At 42.9% G+C, this 26,805-nt stretch overlaps 1 protein-coding gene across 6 annotated transcripts in view; it reads right to left on the bottom strand.

Moving 5' to 3' along the window:
- CAMK1D (calcium/calmodulin dependent protein kinase ID) overlaps nt 1–26,805 on the bottom strand; it is a 481,509-nt gene that overhangs the window by 159,856 nt on the left and 294,848 nt on the right. For all 6 annotated transcript variants that reach the window (XM_034929971.4, XM_034929966.4, XM_034929970.3 and 3 more), the window contains one exon: nt 2,264–2,338. In XM_034929971.4, coding sequence (XP_034785862.1) covers nt 2,264–2,338 — 75 coding nt within the window. The remainder of the gene's footprint in view (nt 1–2,263; nt 2,339–26,805) is intronic.

The raw sequence follows: 26,805 nt of genomic DNA, 5'->3' as shown, positions 1-26,805 counted from the left end.
TTTTTAGTAGAGATGGGGTTTCACCATGTTGGCCAGGCTGGTCTCGAACTCCTGACTTTAAATGATCTGCCTGCCTTGAACTCCCAAAGTGCTGGGATTGCAGGCGTGAGCCACCGTGCCGGGCCAATGAGGTTTTTGTTTTTTGTTTTTTGTTTTTTTTTCTTAACACAAAAGAAGGAGGAATTCCTTGACAGAAAAAGCTCAGGGAAGGGCAGGGATAGCAGTGTCCTCATATGACTTCCAGGCTTTGTTCTGAGGTTGGTTTTGTTCCAGACATTTTTATGTTTTTATGTCGACCCATATTTGCAATAACTTTTGTTGGTAGTATACAACCCCAAGTTGCTTAGAAAGGCAAATTCTAAATCGACTTGAACTTTATCTCATAAAATTAAAGACCATCTGTAGAGACATAGTGATGAAATGATACAGCTATCCATAGAGAAACCACGTGTACTGAAGACCTAATATTGTGAGATTACTTCCTACACTTTTCTCCTTCACTATCACTATAATCCTCTAATGAAAATACTATTATCCCCATTTTCCCATTATGGAAACTGATACTCAGAGCCCAGTTATTTGCCCTAGTTCACCTGGCTAGAAAGAGGCAGAGCTGAGGTTGACACATTTGAGGTGCTTTAACTGACATTTGGTTATAGTCCCATAAACACAAAACTTAAACAAGTAGATCCATATAGCTTTAGATTGAGGATTAGTAGTTTTTGCATTACCAATGAAAAAACACACATTTAAATACACAGCTAACATTTTGCGGGGCATTTGGTTGCCACTGAAATCTCATAATCTTCCAATTAGGCAATAATATTTGATGAGAAAGTGATGTGCTTGCATCTTTATAGAGCAGAAATTGCATAAAGCAAAGTCACATGAACTTCTAAGGGCATGCTCCCAAATTTGGGGAGAACTAGCGCTCTCTAGGAAAAACCAGAAATATGGCAAAGTGTAATGCAAACAGAAGAACAAGGAACTAGAAAAGGTAACTTGAGTTAACATGGTAACCAAGCAGTAAAAAAACTTCTTTGACTTATACCATGGCTGACTATAACATACAAATCTCTAAAACTGCTAGTCACCACCTGGAACTGCCATTTGACAGAGAGAAATCATACATATGCTTCTGGCATAGACAGCTTTAAAATATTTATACAAAAATATCATAACCTACAAAAATATTTTGAAGATCATGAAAGGTTAACTAAATGCACCGATGAACACTTATTTGCATCCTAACATGATCCCAAGTTAATGTGTTGTTTAAACATTCATAAGGAAAAGAAAAATCTATGGAAAAGAAATTGTGAGCCTAATCATCAATTCTCCATACCCTCAACAATCCAAAGTCTCAAAATCATTAATAAATCATGAAATTAAGTCTATATTCTAATGTTCAACAAAAATCTCCTCAGTCATTAAACTTAATCTTATGATGTTCCAGCATTTATTTATTCAGGTAATGGTTAAAGCATAATATTCTGACAGTTTCTATCAGTTAATTCTACTAAATGTAGCCCTGGGATATTCCTAGGAATCTTATCACTTAGAGTAAAGCATTTATGCAGGCAGGGAGGCTAATTTCAGCTAAATTTTTAAAAATGCATGTTCAAGTAAAGTCTTTATTCGAATATCTGGCTTTCTGATTTCTTCCCTCTTTTGGTAATCTCCAGTGTTAATGGAATGCAAAAATAACCTAATGAGGGGGATAATGTCATGGTGTGACACCAATTATACTTCTCTTATGTCTGGCACGAATTCCCTTTTCAGTCACATGTGCTCTTATCTGTCAAAGGAAGAATACAAGGGAAGAAACGGGTATACACAGTTACCATCTGCTTCCCTCCCCCGGCATCCCTGGAAAGGATGACAAGGGTGGGAGTTTCTCCTAGAGACAGGAGCAAAGTGTACCTTACAGTGGGCCCACTGAAGTGTCTTCAGGCAGCCACATTTGGCCCTGGCATATTAGAAAGCAGTACAGACACCCTGCAACAGGAAGGTCACATTCACTGCTGAGCTCTAGGTTATCAGTCCAGCCCAGCAGTGCAGGCTGGTGCAAGGGAGGCCTGTAGACGCCTGTGTGCAGCCCACCGTCTTTAGTTGGATACAGGCCTCTCTAGTATCCCACAGGCCTCCCTGCTCCCTACTGCCTTACCTGGCCCACTTCAATCACTTCTTTTCCCACCTGATCCCTTTAGACATTGGAGTTTGCAAGTTGGTTCAAAACTCATCAATCAAACAAGGTACTTACAGCTGCATGACCAAGTACAGGTGATTTGGGCTTTCATAAATGTCTTCCAGGGCAACAATATTTTCATGCTTAATCCTGAAAAAAAAAATAGACGCACAAAATAGTAAGTACAATTAGATAGGAAAATGTTTCAAAACAGACAGCATTGTAGCAAAAAGTTACAAAACAGAATCCAAACTCCTGAACAAAAAGATTTCAGACTTCACAATGTTGTCCCCAAACTTTTTCCAGACCCATTTCCTAACAGTCCTTCCCCGATCTCCATTCCTCTTCGTTCCTAAGGCTCAATACCCTACAGTTTTGCAAGAGTGGATTAACTATTGTTGCTTCATGTGAATCCCAGAAATGGACCAAACCTATTATCCTGTAGAGCCCAACTCAAGAGGGCTGAGCCGCTGGGCAGAATTATTCCCTCTTCTGTTGTCTCCCAGTGGCCATCACGGACTTGCCTGACCACTTAATTATATGCAAATCTATCCCCCATGACAGGCATATGTCAGGGAGCAGGGAGACCTGGTGAGACACTGGAGAATATATATGTTCCAGGGAACGGTTTCTCTGGCATGTCCATGGGTCCAGTGTAAGGAAAAAAAAAACCAACCTGACTCCCTCACTGGGGTTCATGTCCCCCCACCCCACCCCACTACCAAATGTCACTTCAGCTTCCCAAGCAAACTAGATCAGTGCTACTCAAAGTGTGGTTCTCAAACAGGCAGCACCAGCATCTACAAAGAGCTTAGTAGGAATGCAAATTATCAGGCCCCACGACAAGCACAGAGTACGCAAGTTGAGGGCAGAGCCCAGGAATCAGTATTGTAATAAGATGCTCAGCTAATCTACACGTGTAAACTAGAGCTTGAGAAATACTGTGTTAGACCAGCGCTGCTCAAGCTTCAACGTGCAGATGAATCGCCTGGGGGTCTAGCTCCACTGCAGGCCCTGCGTCAGCAGGTTTGCTTGGGGCCTCGAAGGCTGCATTTCCAACCAGCTCCCAGGAGATATCGGTACTGCCAATCTGCAGACCGCACTCTGAATAACCAAGTTCTTTTTTTTTTTTTTTTATTATACTTTAAGTTTTAGGGTACATGTGCACATTGTGCAGGTTAGTTACATATGTACACATGTGCCATGCTGGTGCACTGCACCCACTAACTCGTCATCTAGCATTAGGTATATCTCCCAAAGCTATCCCTCCCCCCTCCCCCCACCCCACAACAGTCCCCAGAGTGTGATGTTCCCCTTCCTGTGTCCATGTGATCTCATACTGGGTATATACCCAAAGGACTATAAATCATGCTGCTATAAAGACACATGCACACGTATATTTATTGCGGCATTATTCACAATAGCAAAGACTTGGAACCAACCCAAATGTCCAACAATGATAGACTGGATTAAGAAAATGTGGCACATATACACCATGCAATACTATGCAGCCATAAAAAATGATGAGTTCGTGTCCTTTGTAGGGACATGGATGAAATTGGAAATCATCATTCTCAGTAAACTATCGCAAGAACAAAAAACCGAACACCAAGTTCTAACTCAAGAACCAGGGCAGAAGGAAACAGCGGAATTCTAGCCGTTGGCACTATCCATTAAGAGCAGTTTCTGCTCTTAAAGCATGTGCTCTTAAAGCATGTGACAGAAAAAAAATTATTTCATTACTCAAGGTGATAATTAGCTCTTACCATAAGCCTCTCATTGAAATGACTGCTGAACCATTTAAAGACAAGCAGAGAACACGCAGATTCTTGTGAACCTCTTGAAAGCTAGAACTACATTATTCATTTTGTTTGCTCCTGGTGCCTAGCACAGATCTGCTTAATAAATGCTTGCTGAATGAATGAATGATATTGAAAGGCTGTTGCCGCTAAACAGCAAGAAACCTTATTTAGTTAGGAAAAACGGAAACCATTTTCCTAAATGTGTGATGTCTTCCCCGCGAAAGAAGTTTATAAGGTGGAAAACAAACAAGAATATTATCTTCTTTTTGAGATGAAAGAGAACAAGATAATTAACAAAGACTGGTAAAGCTTTCCTTTGAATTCTACAGCTTGTAGTAGTTAATGCAGTTGTTTTGCAGGAGCTAAAACAATAGATTATACTAAATTCACCTTCCACCTGATTCCAAAGAATAGAGTCTAATTATTTGTCAGCCACAGTTTCTACATGGTCTGAGCAAGATACTACCAGCCATACAGCATATGAACCAAATAAACTATGCCACCAAGGAAACCAAGAGAGCTTAACTTGAGACTACCAAGATCCTACAAATCACGGCATTATCATTATTGGATCTACCTAAAAGAATATGCCCACAAAGAGTAGGCATCACGTAGATTTTCCCTTTTTGGAAAAATTGTTTTAATTTGCAATTGGAATCAATCACATGCTCATAAACATTTTCTTTTAGTCCAGCTCATTTGAGAGTTAATGAAGAGCCTAGATTTCTGGAGAAATAGGAGGAATGGGATTATATGAAGAGTGGCCAGAGAAAATGCATGGCACACAATTACATCTGAACTGTAGCAAAACGGTGAATACTTTTGTAGTTTAAGTACGTCCCAAGTATTGCATGGTTGTTTATCTGAAATTCAGAGGTAACTGGGCATGCTGTATTTTCACATGCTAAATCTAATCACTCTGCTTACATCATTCAATCTCTAAATTGGGTTTAGAGATTGGCACCTGCAGCCCTGGCTTGCCTTGGAGGTTGAGTCAAGAAGGCTGTCTGAGCCCCAGAGTCCAGTCATTCATTCAGATTCAACAATAACACAAAGCACTTGCCTAGCTATCATTGCGGACCCCAATAAATTAGGACTACATTCCCCTCCTTTGATACACGGGATAGAGAATTAAAGCCTATTAACCTGCTATGTCTTACATGAGTGCTGACTAGAAACTGCTTTTAATCCATTGCAGCATTCCAGAGAAGTGTTGCACACAGCAAGGACAATCCCAAATAGCAGTTTCACAGTGACTGGAAAGACACTTTATTAATATCTCTCCATCAACCAATCAAGCAATTGTCATTTGCTGCGTTTCTGCTATGTGTCTGGAAGAAAAGAAAAATAAAAAATAAAGTCTTGCTATCAAAAAGCTTATCATCTAGGCAGAGAAACTCAGGAAGAAATTAGAAAAGAATCAAATGCTAAATTCTGTAGAATTGCCTTTAAGTTCAGAGAAAGCAGAGCCCTGAATGGGTCAGAATTATGGAGAAGGTCTCAAGAAGATGCTGGGAGTTGAGCTGGAATGAATAATGTTTGAATAAGCATACTTGAGAAATTTCAAATAAATCCTAAAATGGCCTCTTAATGTCTCTTAAGAAAAGTGGTTTAATTAACTTGGAGCTGTTCAAACATGGTTAAAAAAAATTATTCTGGCCTCCCACATCTGTTCTCAGGTACTTTATTCCAACCTCACATTCCTTACAATGTGCAAAATCTGAACGTAAAGTTTTAACATTATTTTAGTGCATGAGTTATTTTCAAAAAATGCCATATGACTATCCATGCATTTAGGAGTAGGGCACAAGCACCAAATGAGGGCCTATTCCATGCAAAGGCTCATTTCATGCTCAATTTCCTCTTTTCATTATTCATTCAATAAATATCTGTTGGGTGCCTGCCATGTATCAGGCACAGTCCTAGGTACTCTGAATTTGGTGGAGAACGAGACACAAGAAAGGCAGTCTCAGCCCTCCTGGTACTCATGCAGTGGCTGGAGCTAGAACGCTTCTCAGACAGCCTGTCTCACACTTACCAGAAATCAGCCTCCTGGTCATTAGTAATGACTCCTAGGACCAACAGAGAACTAGCTTCCACCTTCTTCCCATATATCCTGCACAGATTTGAGGGATATAATGCCTCTGCTTAGTCTTCTCAATGCTGACCAGTCTTCCTACAATACGGTTTATATTCTTCTCATTGCTCTATCATCACTCATTTGTCCAGACTCTAGCATTCAGATCTGGAAATACTGATCCCAGGGTAAAATACAGTATCATGAATACGGTATTAAATAGTAAAGTAGAGGCCGGGCACGGTGGCTCATGCCTGTAATCCCAGCACTTTGGGAGGCCGAGGTGGACAGGTCACTTGAGGTCAGGAGTTCCAGACCAGCCTGGCCAACATGGTGAAACCCCATTCCTACTAAAAATACAAAAATCAGCTGGGCGTGGCGGCATGTGCCTGTAATCCCAGCTACTCAGAGGCTGAGGCAGGACAATCATTTGAACCTGCGAGGCGGAGGTTGCAGTGAGCTGAGATTGTGCCATTGCACTCCAGCCTGGGCAACGAGAGCAAAACTCTGTCTCAAAAACAAAAACGAAAACAAAAACAAACAAACAAAAAAAACAAGGAAAGGAGAACTAGTAACCAACATGAACTGGATATTATACTTCTACCAATAAAAGCTAACAAGTTCATTGTTGTAGTTTTGAGCCAATGCATAACCACTGGCACACAGAAAATATAAACTCCAGGTAGGGAGGGATTTTTGACTGTTTCACTACTGTCACCCCAGTGCCAAACAAAGAGCATGGCACATAGTTAATTACTGAATATCCAGTTTAGGGCCAATTAAATCACCAGATCATTTTAATCTGAGGTTCTACCAAACACAATCTCTTTTTTTTTTTTTTTTTTTTTGAGGCAGAGTGTTGCTCTGTCTCCGAGGCTGGAGTGCAGTGGTGCAATCTCGGCTCACTGCAAGCTCCGCCCCCCGGGTTCATGCCATTCCCCTGCCTCAGCCTCCCTAGTAGCTGGGACCACAGGCACCCGCCACCATGCCCGGCTGATTTTTTGTATTTTTAGTAGAGACAGGGTTTCACCGCATTAGTCAGGATGGTCTCCATCCCCTGACCTCGTGATCCGCCCATCTCGGCCTCCCAAAGTGCTGGGATTACAGGCGTGAGCCATTGAACCCAGCCCACAATCTCCTTTCTTACTCGGGTTGATATTGTGAGAGCTTAATGTCTTCACCTTTAGCTTCATTAAATCCAATCATTCTGGATTCCATGCAGCGTTTCAGATGATCAGCAGTGTTCTGAATGTTGATTGACTCATCTATTGCTCTTATTATCCCTCCCAACTTTGGGCCATCTGTGTATTTGGTAAATATCCATCCCATGTGTCTTCATTCAAATTCCTAATTAAAATTTTAAATGGAAGGTTACATGTCAGAGCTCCATGGTATTCCACCAGAGACCCGCATCAAGATAACCATGACGTTAATCAGCTGGCTTCAATTGCTCTCTAGCTGCAAACCTAGCAGTACTATCATCTAGCCTGTGTTTTACCATCCCATCCATAAGGAGACAATTAGATGCTTTGCAGAAGTAGAATTCCTCAGCTCTACACACCACATAATACTATTTAAAAGGGAAATGGGATGTTCGGGAAGATTTGTTCTTAGTAAACCCATGTTAGCTCCTAGCAACCACTACAGTCTTTACTAAATGATCACAAACCATCTGCTTAATTTTCTGTTCCAGAATTTTGCTGTGCATTGAAGTCAAGCTTTCCAGTCTATAGATCTCATCTTCTACCCTTTATATGTTTGGGAATTTTGACAACCTCTCTTACATTGTTTTCTCAAACATTTCAGCTGTGACTCTTCTGGGATAAGTGCAATTTCGTCAGTCCCCTGGGATGTCACAGATCTAAACCTAGTGATGAGCTAATTTTATAACTTTTGTTAGGCCTTGCTTACATTGCTGTTTTATTATACCATTTATTGTTAACTATGTGTTAAGACTGCACTAAGTATTTTTAATTATTTCATTTACCATTAACAACAAGCCTATGAAGTAGGTATTATTTTCTCAATTTTTAAAAGAAGAGAAAATAAGGAAGGAGACTAAGATCCCATGAGGCTAGGTAAGTATTCCAAGATCACAGAACTCATAATTGTCATTGCTGAGATTCAATCTATGTCTATTCTCACTCCCTAGCCCATGTTAAAGCAATTACGCTATAACTTAACTAAGTTATGAGACTATCCAAGAGCTCATATAAATTCAGTTACTTCTATAAAATTATAACATCTAAAGTCAAAGTATTCATGCCATCATTAACAATATAATATCCACTTCTGTGGGTGCAGAGATTTGTTGAATTATCTTGAATCTAGTGGATGTGCTCAAGATACTCGGTTGTAAACATCCTAACAGATGAAATTCCAGTGGGTCAGACAGAATCAGAAAAAGACATGTTGAAAAGCAGAAGGAATAGGGAGAAGTCCTGAGTAATTAGAAAGAGGTTCTCCTTAGCCCATATCTGCTAGTGTCATCAAAAAAGAGAATCAACTGAACAGAGAAAAGAGGCAGAGACGTCAGTTATAGGCAAATGGAAAATGGAGATTCTGTCAACTAGCACAGTGAAATCCCAGAGGTCAACACTCTTTCCAAAGTATGGCCAAGAGGATCTTCATCCATAAGGGATGTTGACTCTCAAACAGCAAAATGTCCTGAAATGTGCGTAATTCAAAGCCATAATAATGTCACTGAAAACAACTACAGGTGATAAAAAGAAACTCAACTTAATTTTCATCACTTATCATTTACCAGGCCCAAAGTAAGCATGAGCTGACACATCTATATACAGAGAGAAAATGGTTTATATGGCAACCTACATGAAAGCCTCCATAATCTCCAATAATGCACAGAAATGGTAGAGGGAAGTGGGTCCAGGCAGAGAGAGTCAACTTGAATGGGAAAACAGCACATGGGCATTGAAGCAGACTTCTGTCCATATAGTAACTGACAGCCAAGCAAGAAAACTCCAGAAAAAGCCAAGAAAACATTTTAAAATTAATTCATGCATAAAAAATAACTGATACCAAATGTACAAATAGGCCCCGTTACAAAGCCCCCAAGCTTTGTAAGGGAACATCAGGACCCAAAGGGTTAGCCTGCTACTGACTACACGTGCTTCTGTGGAGTGAGAGTAACATCTTCCCCTCCAGCCTCATGTTCCCCAGTTCAAAGATCCACAAATTTTTAACTCCATGGCAAATGAGGAAAATTTAAGAAAAAGCAAAGCACAAAAGAGAGGAGAAAAAGAGTTCAGCATTTCTCACTTTTTCCATTCGATCATTTTACTGATCTGCAGGGCATCCCTGGCAGCAATTATGAGGTAATTCAGAGGAAGCAAAAGACCACAAAATGCCTTTCCTTGCTATTGCCATTCTCTAGTAATGGGCATTGACCTACTTAGGTTATGGACGCCAGATGAAGACAAGGGATGTAAGAAAATACAATCAGAAGGGAAAGACGAGTGAAACTGATTATAACAGAGGATGAGGTGGGGATAGCAAGGCACAGATTGCCCTGCAATGTGCAAGGAGGAAGTTACGTCAACGAGCCGCAATCAGCTTCCGGTCCGCTTTTCAGGCACTTCCGGGTTCACAGTCTAGTCTGGGAAAGGCCTCTCTCTGCAAGCGAAGGCCATAGAGGACCAGGTCTTTCACTACCCACCATTGTCACTCTAACCAGCCCATAAAGCTGAAATTTTATTCACACACAAAGAGAGGCGTGGTTCCCTGGCATGGAATTGCCTCAAAAGTACTTGAAGAATATTGTGATGTCTTGGCAAACCCTCCCGTTTATCTAAGTAAACGCTTATGTTTTTTCGAAACTGAAAAAAAAATCATTTCCTCCTTACTAGGGTCAAATTCTTGTTTTCTCACATTATAATCAGTGTGGGAAATAATGCTGAGAAAATTGGGATATTGTCAGTCACAAGAACAGTGATAGCACTGAAATATTGGCCAGATGATATTAAAAGTAATACCTTTCATTTTAATAAACAGGCACATTGGCGGGTGTTATTTCATTCTGCAACAGCCTTATAAAGTAGGCATTATTATTCCTATCTCACAGATGATCACTCACAGTTTATAATCACTTAATTGTTCTCCCCAACTCCCTCTGGTCTCACTCTCTTCCTATGCATTTTCCGTGCTGTCTCCTGAGTGATCTCTCCAAAATATAGAACTGATAAAACTTCTTAGCATGAAATCCAGCACTGGCTCCCTGTAGTACAGGAGAAAGTTCAAACAACTGGCATGGCTTACAAGTCACTTGTTACTTGTGAAATGGGAAAAGTTCCCTTATCCCACTTGCAGGGTGTGCGACAGGGGGACTGGCTCACGTTCTCAGTGCCAGCTGTTGATAATCCTAGGGGAGCATGCAGACGGGCAGGCTGTGGGCCTCCGAACCCACAGCAGCATCTGGGGTGAATGCTTACAGCTCCCGAAGCCCCAGTGGGCATGTGTTACAGGGTGCTCTTTTAGTTTTGCCATCTGTAAGTGGCTTGTGTTAATCAGCTCTATTAGACCCTCTGCCTTATCACAAGGACAGAGGGCTTTCTGTATCCTGGGCTTCTTGCCTTGGTGTACCGGAAAAATCGGATCACACGTGGGCTTGGAGAATAAGTGCAAAGTTTCTTATGGAGTGGTAGCTCTCGGTGAGGTGGAAGGGGAGGCCAGAAGGGGAATGGAGTGGGAAGGTGGTTTCCCCTGGAGTCATGCTGCCCAGCGGCTGGGCTCTCCTCCAACTGCCCCAGCCAAACTCCACGTCCTTCTGCTGGTCAATGGCCTGATGGTGTCTTCTGCTGCCTGTGGGTCTGCCGGTGCATTCCTCTTGATGTCCAGCCATTTGTGTGTGTGCCCACTAGGGTCTCAGGGTTTTTATAGGCACAGGATGGGGACACGGTGGGCCAGGGTGGTCTTGGGGAAGGCAACATTTGGGCACAAAAACAGAAATGCCTGTCCTTACCTAGTTTCGTGCACATAGGCCTGGGGGTGGAGCACTAGGCATGGACCATGACTTTCCCTTTCCCAAGCACTTCCCTGCCCCGCTCCCCTATCACTTGGTCTTTACTTGCCCATCCCACATCATCTTCCACCCTGCCCCACACCAACATTTTACTGAACCCTGGCAGGTCTCGCACACCCCGCCCTCCCCAGCCATGCACACCTTCATCTCTGAGTGTGCTCATCACTCTCCTGTCTTCTTACGAAAATACTCATCCTTTAAGACTCAGTTCTCTATCACCTCCACTGAGAACCCTTTGCTGTTTCTCACAGCTTGCAGCACCAATCACCTTTCCTCTGGGTCACCCCAGTTCTTTGTTTTTTTTGAGACAGAGTCTCGTTCTGTCACCCAGGCTGGAGTGCAGTGGCACGATCTCGGCTCACTGCAACCTCCACCTCCTGGGCTCAAGCAATTCTCCTCTCAGCCTCCCGAGTAGCTAGGATTACAGGCACGTGCCACCATGCCCAGCTAATTTTTGTATTTTTAGTAGAGACAGGGTTTCACCACATTGGTCAGGCTGTCTCGAACTCCTGGCCTCAGTTGATCCGCCCGCCTCAGCCTCCCAAGGTGCTGGGATTACAGGTGTGAGCCACCGCACCTGGCCCACCCCAGTTCTTGGATCACCTTGCCGTCTGTACTGCATTGTATCCAGGTATCTGTTTGTATGTAAATGTGTGTGTGTATATTTAAATGATCTTACAGGCAGAGTAAAACATCTAGAGGGATACATATCAAACCAGTGAGTAGACACTTCAGAAAGTACTAGAGTAGAAGATTCTCACTTTCCAGTTTTTCCTCAACTGGGGCTCTTCATCTGAACCACAGAACACAGAAAATGATTCAAGTGACTACTTTCTCAGTCCTCCAAGACAGCACCATTCTAGTTGCAAAGGAGAAAGTTAATTTAGTGTAGACAATAAATGTCTTAAGATTTAGGGCTTCATTCTCTCACTGAACCCAAGGACAGTCAAGTTGCTAAACTGTTGTATTGCCCAACTTTTACAGAAAGGTGTTTTTATTTATTTATTTATTTTTATGAGACAGAGTCTCACTTTGTCACTAGGCTGGAGTGCAGTGGCACAATCTCAGCTCAATGCAACCTCAGCCTCCCGGGTTCAAGCGATTCTCCTGCCTCAGCCTCCCGAGTAGCTGGAACTACAGGCACGCGCCACCACACTCAGCTAATTTTTGTATTTTTAGTAGAGACGGGGTTTCACCATGTTGACCAGGATGGTCTCGATCTCTTGACCTCGTGATCAGCCTGCCTCAGCCTCCCAAAGTGCTGGGATTACAGGCATGAGCCACCGTGCCTGGCCAGAAAGGTGCTTTTAAAAAGTTCTTGATGAAAATCATTAACCAAGTTCACCAAGTTTACCAAAATATATCCATAAAGGTGCACACAAAAAGAAATGCATACTGATTAGTGGAATTGCACAAGCAATCAAGAGATTAGCTTGCGTCTTAGCTCTCATACATCTAACTGCAAGACTTTGAACAAGTCGTTAAATACTTTCTGATTTGATTTCTCATTTGTTAAATGAACATCAAAATATGTCATCTTGTTATTTATCTATCCACGTGTATATATATGTGTTTATGTTAAAAAAGTATATATACACACACATATGTAACATATTACTGTATAGTTAGAGATCTTGTGTTGTAGATCATAGGCCACTTCAAGAAATGAGCAGAATTCAAAATCCTAAGCTTCAAATCACCTCTCTTTGCTGCCAGAAGATGGAGCTATACTCAATGGGCAACTAAGGAGCCAAGACTATGATACCTAAATCAACTAAGCTCTTAAGTCTGTAAGCTAGTTTTGTTGTTGTTTTTTAAAGATTAAGTACTACATGTTGATACTGATTGTGAAATGAGTTTTTCCTCGAATCCTTATAAACAAACAAACAAATGACAATAAAAACCCTTGTGTACAAATGGCGGTTTTTTCTTTTTTCTTTTTTTTTGAAACAGGGTCTCTCACTCCGTCACCCAGGCTGGAGCGCAGTGGTGTGGTTTCGGTTCACTGCAACCTCTGCCTCCCAGGCTCAAGTGATCCTCCCACCTCAGTCTCCCAAGTAGCTAGGACCACAGGCATGTGCCACCACACCCAGCTAATTTTGGCATATTTTTGTAGAGATGGGATTTCACCATGTTACCCAGGCTGGTCCTGAAGGTATTTTCTTAACAGCACCCCAGGCCTCCTTAGTACAATGCAGGGTACCCACTGTGGGGGCATAGCTAGCACTCATATGTGTAGGGATGCAGTGCTAGAGCCTGTAATGGTCCCACAGGAGGGGCATCAACGAGCTGGTTCTATCTCTGACACTATGACCACGTTCTGGTCACATCCCCTTCCTGGGTCTCAGTTTCCTTGTCTAGAAATCAACCAGCCAGACCAGAAAGTCCCCAAGGTCTTTTCCAACTCTAACAATCAATGAATCTAAACTTATAATGAGGCAAAGTGCATTAAGGTATCTATGAGAACCATCAACTTTGACTCTAAGTCCATATTCAGTGTTCTCTGGAATAGTCCTTGCTACACAGAAGCCTGGTGACAACTTGTGCATCAATAGGTTCTTTATCTGCACAGACAAGTTTGTCAGCTGGACACAGAACAGAATTTTCTTGAGACATGAAGTTGTTTACACAGAAAAGACCCACTTTTCCTTCTCCCACATCAGCATCCACAATGCCTGGACTAATACAGAAACGCCCAAGTGATTTGCTCTTGTCTAGAATGGCTCTAGAGGTCCAGCTGAGGCCTGGTGGTCTTTCGACCAAAGGAGAAATAAGTTAGGTCCAGTTCAGTGTGAAAAATCCAGTGTAAAAAATCCAGCACATATCAACACTCAAGGAATGTTTATGGAAGAATGAATGAATGAATGAACAATTAATTCTCACCTTCCAAAAGTCTTACAGACTCCAGACATTCCAAAGCTACACACCAGAATGAAAAAAGGTTCTAAGATTTGACTGTGTATTTCTTTCCTATTTCTGTTACCATCCATGAGAAGTTACCAGTGAATGGGTGATACAGTTTGGATAGTTTTTCTTGCCCAAATCTCATCTTGAATTTCAATCCTCAATGCTTGAACATGGGGTCTAGAGGGCAGTGTTCAAGTCATGGGGGTGGATCCCTCATGGCTTGGTGCTGTCTTTGCGACAGTGGCTTCTTGTGTGGCACCTCCCCGTCCCACTCTCTCTCGATCCTGCTTTCACCATGTGACATGCCTGCTCCCCCTTTGCCTTCCATCATGAGTGTAAGTTTCCTGAGGTCTCCCTAAAAGCCGAGCAGATGCCAGCACTATGCTTCCTGTACAGCCTGCAGAACTGTGAGCCAATTAAACCTCTTTTCCTATAAATTACCCAGGCTCAGGTATTTCTGTATAGCAATGCAGGAACGGCCTAATCCAATGGGTCTCAAGCTCAGATACGTGCTAGAATTATCTGAGGAGTTCCAAATGTACTAATAACTGGAACATTTTTGGAGATTATGATTTGATTGGCCTGCGGCGTGGCCTAGGCGTAACAAGTTCTTCATAGTTTCTCCAGTGATTCAAACGTGCAGCCAAGTTTGAGAACCACTGGTAAGTCATTTATTACTAAATTACTGAGAATCTTAGGTCATGGGAAAGGATTCAACTTTAGATACTTCAGAGTTGATAACTTCATGGCTTCCATGCCCATTTTAAATTTATCTAGGCTGAATACATTTATTTGATAATAAGTCTGATTTTTAAAGGTTAAGATCCAGGGTGTCCTAAGGATAAAGATTTAAGGCTACATGGCCAACCCATTACTCCTCTCAGGATAAGAATATGGAAAAAAATAACATTTCTTAGCAAGTATAATAGTATTAGCAACTAATATTTCTTAGCAAGTAGTATTAGTAATATTTCTTCTACTATTTCTTAGCAAGACTTTGAAACACTAACACATTTAAAGGAATACTGTCATTTCCTTCTTTGAATCTTTTGGTAACTTTTTGTCAAAGGGTAATATATATTTCTGTGGGCATTTTAAACATGAAAATAAGCACCAGGAGTCTCAGAAAACATTAAGGTGTTTACCCGTCTTGAAACAGAGATTAACTCTTGTAGCTTGGATTTCCTAGCTTCACTGATGTGAGAATTCACATACACCAAATCACCTTAGAAAGGGAAATCTCAGAAAGCTTGTTTCAGATTCATGTGGATGCTTACAACGTGAATTTAGAAGCTATTCCTGTATGAAATACTGTTAATGACACAGAACTGCTGGGGTGTATCCCGCAGCTTCCTTCACATACTCTGTGCCCCAGATTGAAGACGCTGGGCTTGAATTCAGGAAGCATCTTCGAGGCTTCTAGCTCTGAACACTTGCATTTATATGAGGATAAGTAAGTGGAAGGGAACCAAAATAATGCACTGGAATCTAGGGGAAAGGTATTGTTTCTTTTTTCTTTCCTACCACTAATGTCCTGTGCTTTCTCTGTGCTGATACCCACATGGAAGGGTCCATATTTCACAACTCAAACCCATGACCATGTCAAGCCAACAGGTGCCCTGAATAGCACCTACTGAAATTGGAGGACCCAGTGCTGCTCTTTCATTCAAACGAGATAATGAAGCATCAGGAACACAGGCCAAAATGATCCTAGGCATTGCACTAAAGCTACTGGGGTATGGCAACATTTATTTAGAAAGTGGGAAGCCAATTGTAAAAGAAAAAGATGAGATGAAAATAGTAAGATGAAAAACAGAGAGGGAAGTCTGTTTTGAACAACCATCTAATATCAGTTCACTGTCAGACTTAGGGGGATTGAACTCATACTGTATAATGTTCCTCATCATTCTGGGAAAGTGCCCACATTCAGAGATGATGGTGCAGAATTGAGTGTTCTTTAATTTTTGCACATCAGTAATTAACGTTGTCACATGGTTGGCTCAGGTCACACTCAGGCTTCAGATAACCAGGCACATTCCAATGGAAGAAAACATCTTTCAAGCACTCATATGTTGGGAATGAATTAGGGTGTTTGTGGTTCATTGTATGTGTGTTTTTAAACATAATTTCTTATTTTCTGATCATCTCTATCAGTGTGCATAATAAGGACAACTCTGTGCTATGGTTTGAATATTTGTTTCCTCCAAAACTCACACTGAAATGCAATCCCTAATGTGGCAGTATTGGGAGGTGGGGCCTTTTAGAGGTGACTGAATCACAAGGGTTCTGCCCTTATGAATAGATTAACCCATTTGTGGATTAATGGGTCATCACAGGAGTGGGCTGGTGGTTTTTTAAGAGGAAGGGAGACGTAAGCTAGCACATGAGCATGCTCAGCCCCCCAGCCATGTGATGCCCCACAATGCCTCAGGACTCTGCAGAAAGAGTTCCCCACAGCAAGAAGGTTCTCACTAGACGCAGCCCCTCCACCTTGGACTTCCCAGCCTCCACAACTGTAAGAAATAAAGAAAAGGTTCTTTATAAACTACCCAGTTTCAGCTATTTTGTTATAAGTTATAGAAAACAAACTAAGACACCGTATTCTTTCTTAAGAATTAATTTCTTCATAACTGAGATGAGTCACAATTAAAAGGAGCAGCATGTTTTGCTTTGTTGATTTTTTTTAAACGAGGGGTGTGTAATACACATCCACCTCTCCAAATTGCAGTTTTATGATAGATCATTGTTAAATGCTAAGGTGGTCTGAGCTTATAGTTTTATTATATCCTGCTAATAAAAGACTATGATCAAGGATGTCAACTCAAGAAACTTCCCAGTGTAACCTCCAGGGCTATTTGCAAATTCTCAGGAATGACATTACAAATAGGTTGTGGCTAATAAACTCGTTACTATTCACTTAGTTTTCTTTCTTTCTTTTTTTTTTTTCGAGATGGAGTCTCGCTCTGTCGCCCAGGCTGGAGTGCAGTGGTGCAATCTCCGCTCACTGCAAGCTCCGCCTCCTGGGGTCACACCATTCCCCTGCCTCAGCCTCCCAAGTAGCTGGGACTACAGGCGCCTGCCACCACTCCCGGCTAATTTTTTTTTTTTTTTGTATTTTTAGTAGTGACGGGGTTTCACCGTGTTAGCCAGGATGGTCTTGATCTCCTAACCTTGTGATCCGCCCATCTCTGCCTCCCAAAGTGCTGGGATGACAGGCGTGAGCCACAGCGCCCAGCCCTAGGGAATTTGTTTTTAAAGAAGACTCTCCCACTAAAAAGTGAAGAAAAATAAACAAACAAACAAAAAACAGAATAAAGATGGGGGCAAGGGAGTGGAGGGAATCAGTGTAATCAACAATTCAAAAGTGAAATTAAAAGCTTTCTTCCCCACTCCAACTAGTAAAGACTATTACTGACACATTTTCAAATACAAAGAGAAGATCTTCCCTCAAAAAGTTATTTCCGGCCGCGGTGGTCACGCCTGTAATCCCAGCACTTTGGGAGGCCAAGGCAGGCGGATCATGAGGTCAGGAGATGGAGGCCATCCTGGCTAACACAGTGAAACCCCATCTCTACTGAAAATACAAAAAAATTAGCGGGGCGTGGTGGCGGGCGCCTGGAGTCCCAGCTACTTGGGAGGCTGAGGCAGGAGAATGGCGTGAACCCAGGGCAGGTGGCTTGCAGTGAGCCGAGATCGCGCCACTGCACTCCAGCCTGGGCGACAGAACGGGACTCCGTCTCAAAAAAAAAAAAAAGTTATTTCCAAAGATGGTAATGAGCTCCTTTGTCCTAAATCTTTGGCCTCTTTACAGTTTCTTTAAAAACAAAAAAGAAGTTGTCCAGGCAGTATGGCTCACGCCTGTAATCCCAGCACTTCGCGAGGCCAAGGCGGGAGGATCACTTGAACCCAGGAGTTTGAGACCAGCCTGGACAACATGGTGAAATCCCATCTCTCCAAAAAGAAAAAAAAAATACAAAAATTAGCTGGGTGTGGTGGCACGTGCCTGTGGTCCCAGCTACCCAGGAGGCTAAGGTGGGAGGATCTCCTGAGATTGGGAAGTTGAGGCCGCAATGAACCATGACTGCACCACTGCACTCCAGCCTGAGTGACAGAGTGAGACTCCATTTCAAAAACATGAATAAAATAAAATTAAAAGTTGTGTTAAAATCAGGAAGAAGCCAACAGTGGGCCAAAGGCGGAGATGTGCGCATACACACACCTGTCTGTATGTAGGCATAAATGTCTGGCCACCTTCCTTAAGCCCAGTTTAAAGTCCCACAGTTGCTGGACCCACAGTGTTTGAGTTGCTATTTCATCAGAGGTGGGGCTTGGGGGGCAAAGCCGTTACTGTTTAGTTCACTAGGCAGGCAGAGAACCTGGCAGAATGATTTGTCTCAGGGGGAGGACGCTGAAAACAGTGGAGGGGTAAAGAAACAGGGGGAGGAAGGAGGAGGTGGGAGCAAAGTGCCGTAAATCCTAAAAAGCCGGCAAAAGCCTGTTTCCAGATTCATTCCCAGTCTCATGAAGCCCTGTGGGGATGTGTGAAGCTTAATCCAGGGAGCCTTAGGGGAAGCGAACTCGAATCTGGGGGAGGAAGACTGGCAGGTGTGGAACCCTGCAGTAAGGGTGTGGGGCAAGATGAACCCCCTGATGGGTTTTTTTCCCCGTGCATCCTTTTTCCTCTCTCTTTTTATCCTTGTAGAGTGAGGGATGATGCTGCCGGTGGACTAAGTGTCTGCAGAGCTAATGTTTTTGATAATAAATAAACACATGAAAGCTCTGCTTAATACAACAGCTGTTAGGACATCACAAGAGAACGCAGCACAAGGATGCTCCAGCTGCGCTGCAGATTGGGGCGGGTGGAGTGGGCAGGGGAGGGACAGGGAGGCACAGTCTGTTATGGTCCCCACTGCCCTTTTGCCACGTCCACTGCACATGAGGGACCCTGGAACGGCATCGCGGCACGTTGTGGGCAGACACCTCACATAAAACCCACAAACCTAGGCTTCATAAAACACAGAGAAGGGACCCAGGAGTGCCAGGCATGAGGCTAGGCAGCAGGGCCCTGAAGATAGATAAAACACAGTCCCTGAAACCAGGTGGCTCCCAGGCCAGTGTGAGAAGACAGAGGTGTACGTAAACATCATGACACAGCACGACCAATGTCCTGCCAGAGAGCCAGACACAGGGCTATGCGGGCACAGCCCTGCCCTGGCATCTGACCCTGCCCCGGGCACGCTGGTCAGGCTGCTCCCCAGAATCAATCTGCGCTCCAGTCTGGGCTGGTGAGCCCTGCGCAGAAAGGCAAAGGAAAAGAGCATGTCAGAGAGAGGGAACCACATCAGCAAGGGCAGAGAAGCATGAGGGCACTGCAGCCAAACAGAACACTCACGTGGTCGGCAGCCCCTCCAAGGGTAGAGGAGGGACTACTGTGAGGGGCTTTGTCACCAAGGTCACCTGTGCGGGTTTTATCCTAAAGGAACTAAAAAGTAATATGCCACGTGTAAAACTTCAGCTCCAGAAAAACTAAAGGCGGTGTTTTCTCTTGCAGAGACGCTGAAGTTGAACACGGTGAAATCGTTCCTGGGAAACCCTGCTTGGAGTCCTGACCCTCTCGCTCCCACTCATGGGGTGACTTGAAACTTGGAACTTCACTTTACTCCACTTTTAATTTCCCAAGTGAAAAGTTGATATACATTTTTGTTTCATCATGAACAAGTGGAGAAAGTCCATTTGACCAGAGTGTAAATGTCGATATTTCCTTGGAGAATGAGTTGGAGTTAGGAGCTCTTCAGAGGTGATGATGGCAAAACGTATCCTGCAACATGTCAACTTCATTATTCTTTTCACCAACATTTTTTTTTGTTTCTAAAGAAAAGGGGGACTGCCAGAGGAAAGAAAAACAAAAAACAAAAACATGATCTGTCATTATCTGGGGTTTCTTTCTTTGGCGTATTCCTATATCTCCAGAATTAGAATACCATTGACTGAATACCTGTGTCTTCAGAAAATACCCTGTACATGTCTGAAAGATTTTCTCCTCTTTAACAACAAACACCTTGAATGCAGAAGGCACCAGCTACTTGGTGGAATTTCTGTGGACGCAGAGGGGACCAGCCTTAACCCATATCGAGTTCCCATGGGCTCCCCACTGCACACAGCTCCTGGCCATTTGCCAGCCGACCTCCCCTTTCTTTCAGACACACATCCATCTATCTGCTAGCTCTTTTCTTCCTATCTTAACATTCACTCACACTTAGAACCTGACAACACAGCGCAGAGTCAAGGTAATGAATTTTCTGTGTAAACTGCCTCTCTGTGTTAGTGTGTACGCCAACTTGGCAAAGCACAGATTGTAAAAGATATTGAGTTGCTGGGTGTGGGAGCACGCGCCTGTCATCCCAGCTACTCCAGAGACAAAGTGAGAGGCCTGCTTGAAGCCAGGAGGTCAAGACCAGCCTGGGTAACATAGTAAAACCCGGTCTGTAAAAACATTTTTAAAAATTAGCTGAGCATGGTGGTGGGTGTCTGTAGTTCCAGCTACTCAGAAGGCTGAGGCAGGTGGATGACTTGAGCCCAGGAGGTCAAGGTTATGACTGCACCACTGCTCTCCAGTCTAGGCAACAGAGCAAGACCTTGTCTCCAAAAAATTAAAAAATAAATTCAAACAGATGCCTATTATACAAAATCTCTTCAGATGAACACTAGCCCCTGATTTCTACACATACTAAAAAAGGATCTTTGAAGTGAAGATTAAATAAAAAGAGAAACCGGGTGTGGTGGCTCACACCTGTAATCCCAGCACTTTGGGAGGCTGAGGTAGGTGGATCACCTGAGGTCAGGAGTTCAAGACCAGCCTGGCCAAGATAGCGAAACCCCACCTCTACTAAAAATACAAAAATTAGCCAGGCATGGTGGCCCATGCCTGTAATCCCAGCTACTTGGGAGGCTGAGGCAGAAGAATCGCTTGAATCTGGGGGGCGGAGGTTGCAGTGAGTCAAGATCACACCACTTCACTCCAGCCTAGATGAAAGAGCGAAACTCCGTCTCAAAAAAGTAAGTAAGTAAATAAATAAATAAATAAATAAATAGCAAGCAAAAGACACTGAAGTCCATCTAGCGGAGTAGCCATTACTGATCATCAATATCCCTGTGGAGCACTGAAAACATAACCATTACCAGCTCTTACCCAGTCCTACTGAAACGCCATCGCTAGGCAGGGGGAACCTGGGAATCAGGAACATTTTTAAAAGTCTCTAGTAACTCTAATGATTAGGTAAATCTGGAAACCAATATTCTAGCCAGCCCTCCATTTACAGATGGGAGAATTAAGTGAGTGCCCCACGAACTCTTAGCTGGTCACAATGGCTGTATGTCCTGGAATATAATGTCTTTAAGGTCTATAAAAAATAGCTTTTTTATAAAGTTATAAATCAAAACAGCAAATGATTCAATAAAGAATGTTCTACCCTCTACCAGGTTTGAATTTTGAATTCTTGGACTCTTCGCAAGATGGCATCATGGCAAGAGTGGCCTCCTCGATGCTTCGCATCCTATCTCTGACTGTCCAGAACTTTGGCCTGCAGATCCAAGCTCCATCTGCACACCTGCACACAGACCTGCCTTGGCCTAAGGACATCCCATCAACAGTGCTGCCGGCTCTCAGGAGGAGGGACCCAGGAAGCAGTCCATTCTGCACCCAGAAGTGCATTCAAAGTTGCTTCAGAAGAATTTCTGAGGTCAAGAACTCCTGAGGAAGCACACACCCACAAGCATTGGGTGGAAAGATGTCCTTGGCCCTGTGTCCTTCACCCTGCAGACATCTCACTCCATGGGAAGGGCATGGCTGGCTCATGGCCAGGACAGAATCTCCTAAAGCAGGGGTTCCTCTTACCCAGGTCTAAGAATGGAACATTCTTCTGGAATACAGAACAATTCCCGCCCAACTGAAAGTCAGCCTCTCTCCCTCTCAATATATATTCATAGATGGAAATATGTATATATATATTTACAACAACTGCTTTTCTACAAAGCATTGGTATACAGAAAAATTTTAAGGAAACTGTAATATGTTTCTGAAGTAAAAAACTAGGCGGAGGGCCGGGTGAGGTGGCTCACGCCTGTAATCCTAGCACTTTGGGAGGCCGAGGCAGGTGGGTCACTTGAGGTCAAGAGTTCGAGACCAGCCTGGCCAACATGGTGAAACCTAGTCTCTACTAAAAATACAAAAATTAGCCAGGTGTGGTAGCAGGTGCCTGTAATCCTAGCTACTCGGGAGGCTGAGTCAGGAGGATCGCTTCAAATGGGAACAGAGGTTGCAGTGAGCCAAGATCGCGTCACTGCACCCCAGCCTGGGCAACAAGAGTGAGACTCCATCTCAAAAAAAAAAAAAAAAAAAAAAAAAAAAAAAGGCTAGCCTGGGCAAGGAGGCTCACGTCTATAATCCCAGCACTTTGGGAGGCTGAGGTGGGCAGATCACAAAGTCAGGAGTTCGAGACCAGCCTGGCCAACACGGTGAAACCCCGTCTCTACTAAAACTACAAAAATTAGCCGGGCGAGGTGGCACATGCCTATAATCCCAGCTACTCAGGATGCTAAGGTAGGAGAATCGCTTGAGCCTGGGAGGAGCAAATTGCAGTGAGCCGAAATCGCACCACTGCACTCCAGCCTGGGTGACAGAGTGAGACTCTGCAAACAAAATAAAAAATTAAAAATTAAAAATAAAAATAAATAAAAGACTGCAACACAACAACTGAACAATAAAGAGTTTTTAGGTAATCGAGTAATGTCCTATAATTTAGTTGGATTCTGCTATTTCTTTTCTTGTTCAGTCCTGTGTTTTTGGTAATTATTATCATTTACTCAGAGCTTAGTATGTGCAGGATACCAGGCTAATCACGTTTCATTTCAATATCTTATGTGGACTACTGGAAACCCTAGGGGAGGGGTCTATTATCCCTATTTTACAAGGAGAAACTGAGATGCAAGGAAGTTCGGTCATTTTCTCAAGGTCTCACTGTTAGCTCTGTGGCACATCTTGGAACAAAACCTATGACTGTCTCATTCTTAAGCTCACTTCTTTCTGGCCCCATCAACTGTCTCTGAAATGAAATGTGGATATATTTCTCCACGTTTCTTTAAGATGAGTAATTTTCTTCCAGAGAAAAAAACGTTTACTATTTCTGTAATATTATAATAATACAAGCTATATAACAAGATTTGTAAAAATTTGTTTGTAATTGTGGTCAGAGACGGTTCTCTTTGGAGCCATAGAAGTGAGACAGAAGCTATGAAACATTAAGATGAAAGAATATTCAAATGCTGGCTAACATTTTAGGAAATTATTATCCTAACATAACTTTCTAGGGAAAAATCTTTTAAAATCAATTACAAGAATATTTTGCTTCAGAAATCACCTCCTATACCAAGGACTCAAGTTTTTATCCAGCTTCTGCATAAAAAGGATTGACAGAATTTTTTTAAGTAAGTAATTCTTCCCATAGCAATTTATTTTCTGTTCAGTGGAAGATTCTAAACAGAAATACTATTTACAATGTTTCAGTTACTTAAAAAAAAAAAACAACTAGCCATTTATGAGAAATCACAGAAATTCTTCCAGTAGTATGAAAATAGTTTAAAGTCAGACAGCCTCATGGTGAAAGAAGAGAAATTAACTTTTACATTTTCTTGGGAACATTGATCTCACAGGCAGCATTTTTAGATGCATTGCTGCTAAGCTATTTTTTAAATACTCAGATGGCATGGCAGACATGATGGCGGCGCCCATCAGCCGTCCAACTCTCTTTCCTTTGTTACGTTCTTGATTTTCATTTGGTGAGCCACATCACCCCCACACAACTTGTGTTTTGGGGAACGCTAGCTCCATCTCTGCATAGGACTAGAGCACTTGGTGCCAGCCTTAAACAAGAAAGCAATGGCTCTGGACGTCACTGGCAGCCATCTTGTGACCCCAAGAAGGAAGTGATTATGTCACGGAAGCTGTGGAGAGCAGGCAAACGGCAGGGCTGAGACCCAGCTCTTCATCTCGTTGTTTTACTGAATCAATTCTAACATAAGCCACCCTATCTCTGGGAGACCAGATACGTCAACCAGTGAATCCCACATGTCACTTAAGCCGATTTGACGTTTGTACTTTGTTGCTTATGATCAAGGACATCCTAATTAATACAGACAGCAAGTGAAGACGTTCACACACTTCTTACACTCTTCCATAAGTATAAACAAAAATAGAAGTGTATGTCTTATGTGGGCTTAGAAAAAAATTTTAAATAATAGCCCAATAATGAATGTCATTATTAGTCCCGACCAAAAATAGTAGGGGATAAATGATTGCTCCTGTCAAGCACAAAGTGTGGGAACATGTTCACTGAGCCTCATATACTTCATGGAAACATTCAACCACTTAAAAATGTGAAAAGAACAAAGAAGGCAGAGGAGGATATGAATTTTGGAGTGATTCTAAGACAACTGAAGTAAATGGGAAAGATGAGATATGCTAAGAAAGCAACTGCTTTGCAAAAAAATAGTCACAAATTCAAACCACTGTGAAGGTTACCTAACCTTCAAGTAAACCCACTTAGATTTCTGTATATTAGTCATCTATTCCTAACATGAAATTTCTAGGTAAGCCATTGGACACACATTTCTACTTTCTTTGGAGATAAAGAAGAGATCCTTTTAACATAGCTTTATAGGAATATTAACATGATATTAATATTAACCTGTAATGGCTTATGAAAAAATAATGTTGAAAGTCATTTTCTCTGTGGAGTTAAGATAGGAATCACAGCTTGCACTGCCAGTAAGGAAAATGTTTAATTCAGTAGAAAAGGCTAGAAGCCCCTTTAGAAGCAGAGGGAAGCCTCTGTATTGGAGGTTACTGAAGCTCTAGAGGAAGCTCCAAAGCCCAGATGACTAAGAGCTGGGGATCCTGTGGCTCACCAGGAACCCCACTAAGCATGAACTAAGCATCGCCAGGTGCAGTGACCAGGGAGAGAAAACTAAGAAGAGCCAACCTCTGAGAAGAGGCATTGAGGTTTCTAGTGTATGGGTCAAGTGCTTTGGACAAGGAAAGATTAATTTTGATGGCACATTAAGACGCTGTGAGTTCTTTGATGGGTCGCAAAAAATGAAGGGAATTGACTTTTGGTGTCAAAGGCTTAGTCACTTAACATAATCCTTGGGTTTGGGTTGTATTTATTTTTTTGACTCACATTAATGGAAAAAGGAACATTTGTTTTTGTTGGGAAACTTAGAGAGCTAACTCTGCCCTGCTTGTTTTACTCAGACAGCTACAGTGAGAGGGACCATAGGGCGGGAAGTTTACAGGGAACTCCAACAGCCCAGTGGTTCTCAACCTTTTCTGGGATCAGAAACTGGTTTCACAGAAGATAATTTTTCCATGGACCAGGACGGGGCTCAGGGGAAGATGGTTTCGGGATGATTTCAGCACATTACATTTATCGTGCACTTTATTTCTATGATTATTACATTGTAATGTATAATGAAATAATTCTACAACTCACCATCATTTAGAATCAGGAGGAGCTCTGAGCTTGTTTTCCTGAAACTAGACAATCTCCTCTGGGGGTGATGGGAGACAGTAACAGATCATCACGCATTAGATTTTTTTTTTTTTTTTTTTTTTTTTTTGAGTCAGAGTCTCACTCTGTCGCCCGGGCTGGAGTGTAGTAGCATGATCTCAGCTCACTGCAACCTCTGCCCCCCAGGTTCAAGCAATTCTCATGCCTCAGCCACCTGAGTAGCTGGGATTACAGGCTTGCCCCACCATGCCTAGCTAATTTTTATATTTTTAGTAGAGACAGGGTTTTGCTGTATTGGCCAGGCTGGCCTTGAACTCCTGACCTCAAGTGATCCACCCGCCTCAGCCTTCCAGATTGCTGGGATTACATATGTGAGCCACCGCACCTAGCCCCACACATTAGAGTCTCATCAGGAGCACACACCCTAGATCCCTCGCATGCGCAGTTCATCATAGGGCGTGTGCTCCTGCGAGAATCTAAGGCCGCCACTGATAGGACAGGAGGCGGAGCTCAGGCGAGTGATGGATGGGGAGCAGCTGTAAATACAAACGCAGCTTCGCCCACTCACCTGCCACTCGTCTCCTGCTGTGCAGCCCTGTTCCTAACAGCCCACAGATAGGGTATCTGGGGTTGGGGACCCCTGCTATGGCCCAATAAGGCAAGTTCACACAGACTGCATGAAAACAAAATGTGGCCGGGCACGATGGCTCACGCCTGTAATCCCAGCATTTTGGGAGGCTGAGGCAGGTGAATCATGAGGTCAGGAGTTCGAGACCAGCCTGTCCAACATGGTGAAACCCCATCTCTACTAAAAATACAAAAAATTAGCCAGGTGTGGTGGGGGGCGCCTGTAATTCCAGCTACTCAGGCTGCTAAGGCAGGAGAATCACTTGAACCCGGGAGGCGGAGGTTGCAGTGAGCTGAGATCGCGCCACTGCACTCCAGCCCAGGAAACAGAGTAAGACTCCGTGTCAAACAAACAAACAACAACAGCAAACCAAAATGTAATTTAGTCAGGAGAATAAAGAAGTTACCCCTAATTTTGATAATCATTTAAGAAAAAAATAAAAGGTCTGTAACTTACCCTCCCAGGACTACTTTTAACTCATCATTTCTACATATATTTTATCTCAAGTATACTGGGAAAAACTCTTAGGTTTTCTTTACAGAATATTTCCCAACACTCGCTGGAAATGACTCTAGAACATTCTTCTACACTGTCAAGACCC

Source organism: Pan paniscus, chromosome 8 (genome assembly GCF_029289425.2).
Source record: "Pan paniscus chromosome 8, NHGRI_mPanPan1-v2.0_pri, whole genome shotgun sequence".
NCBI lineage: Eukaryota > Metazoa > Chordata > Mammalia > Primates > Hominidae > Pan > Pan paniscus.
This window is presented reverse-complemented; position numbering and strand designations above follow the sequence as displayed.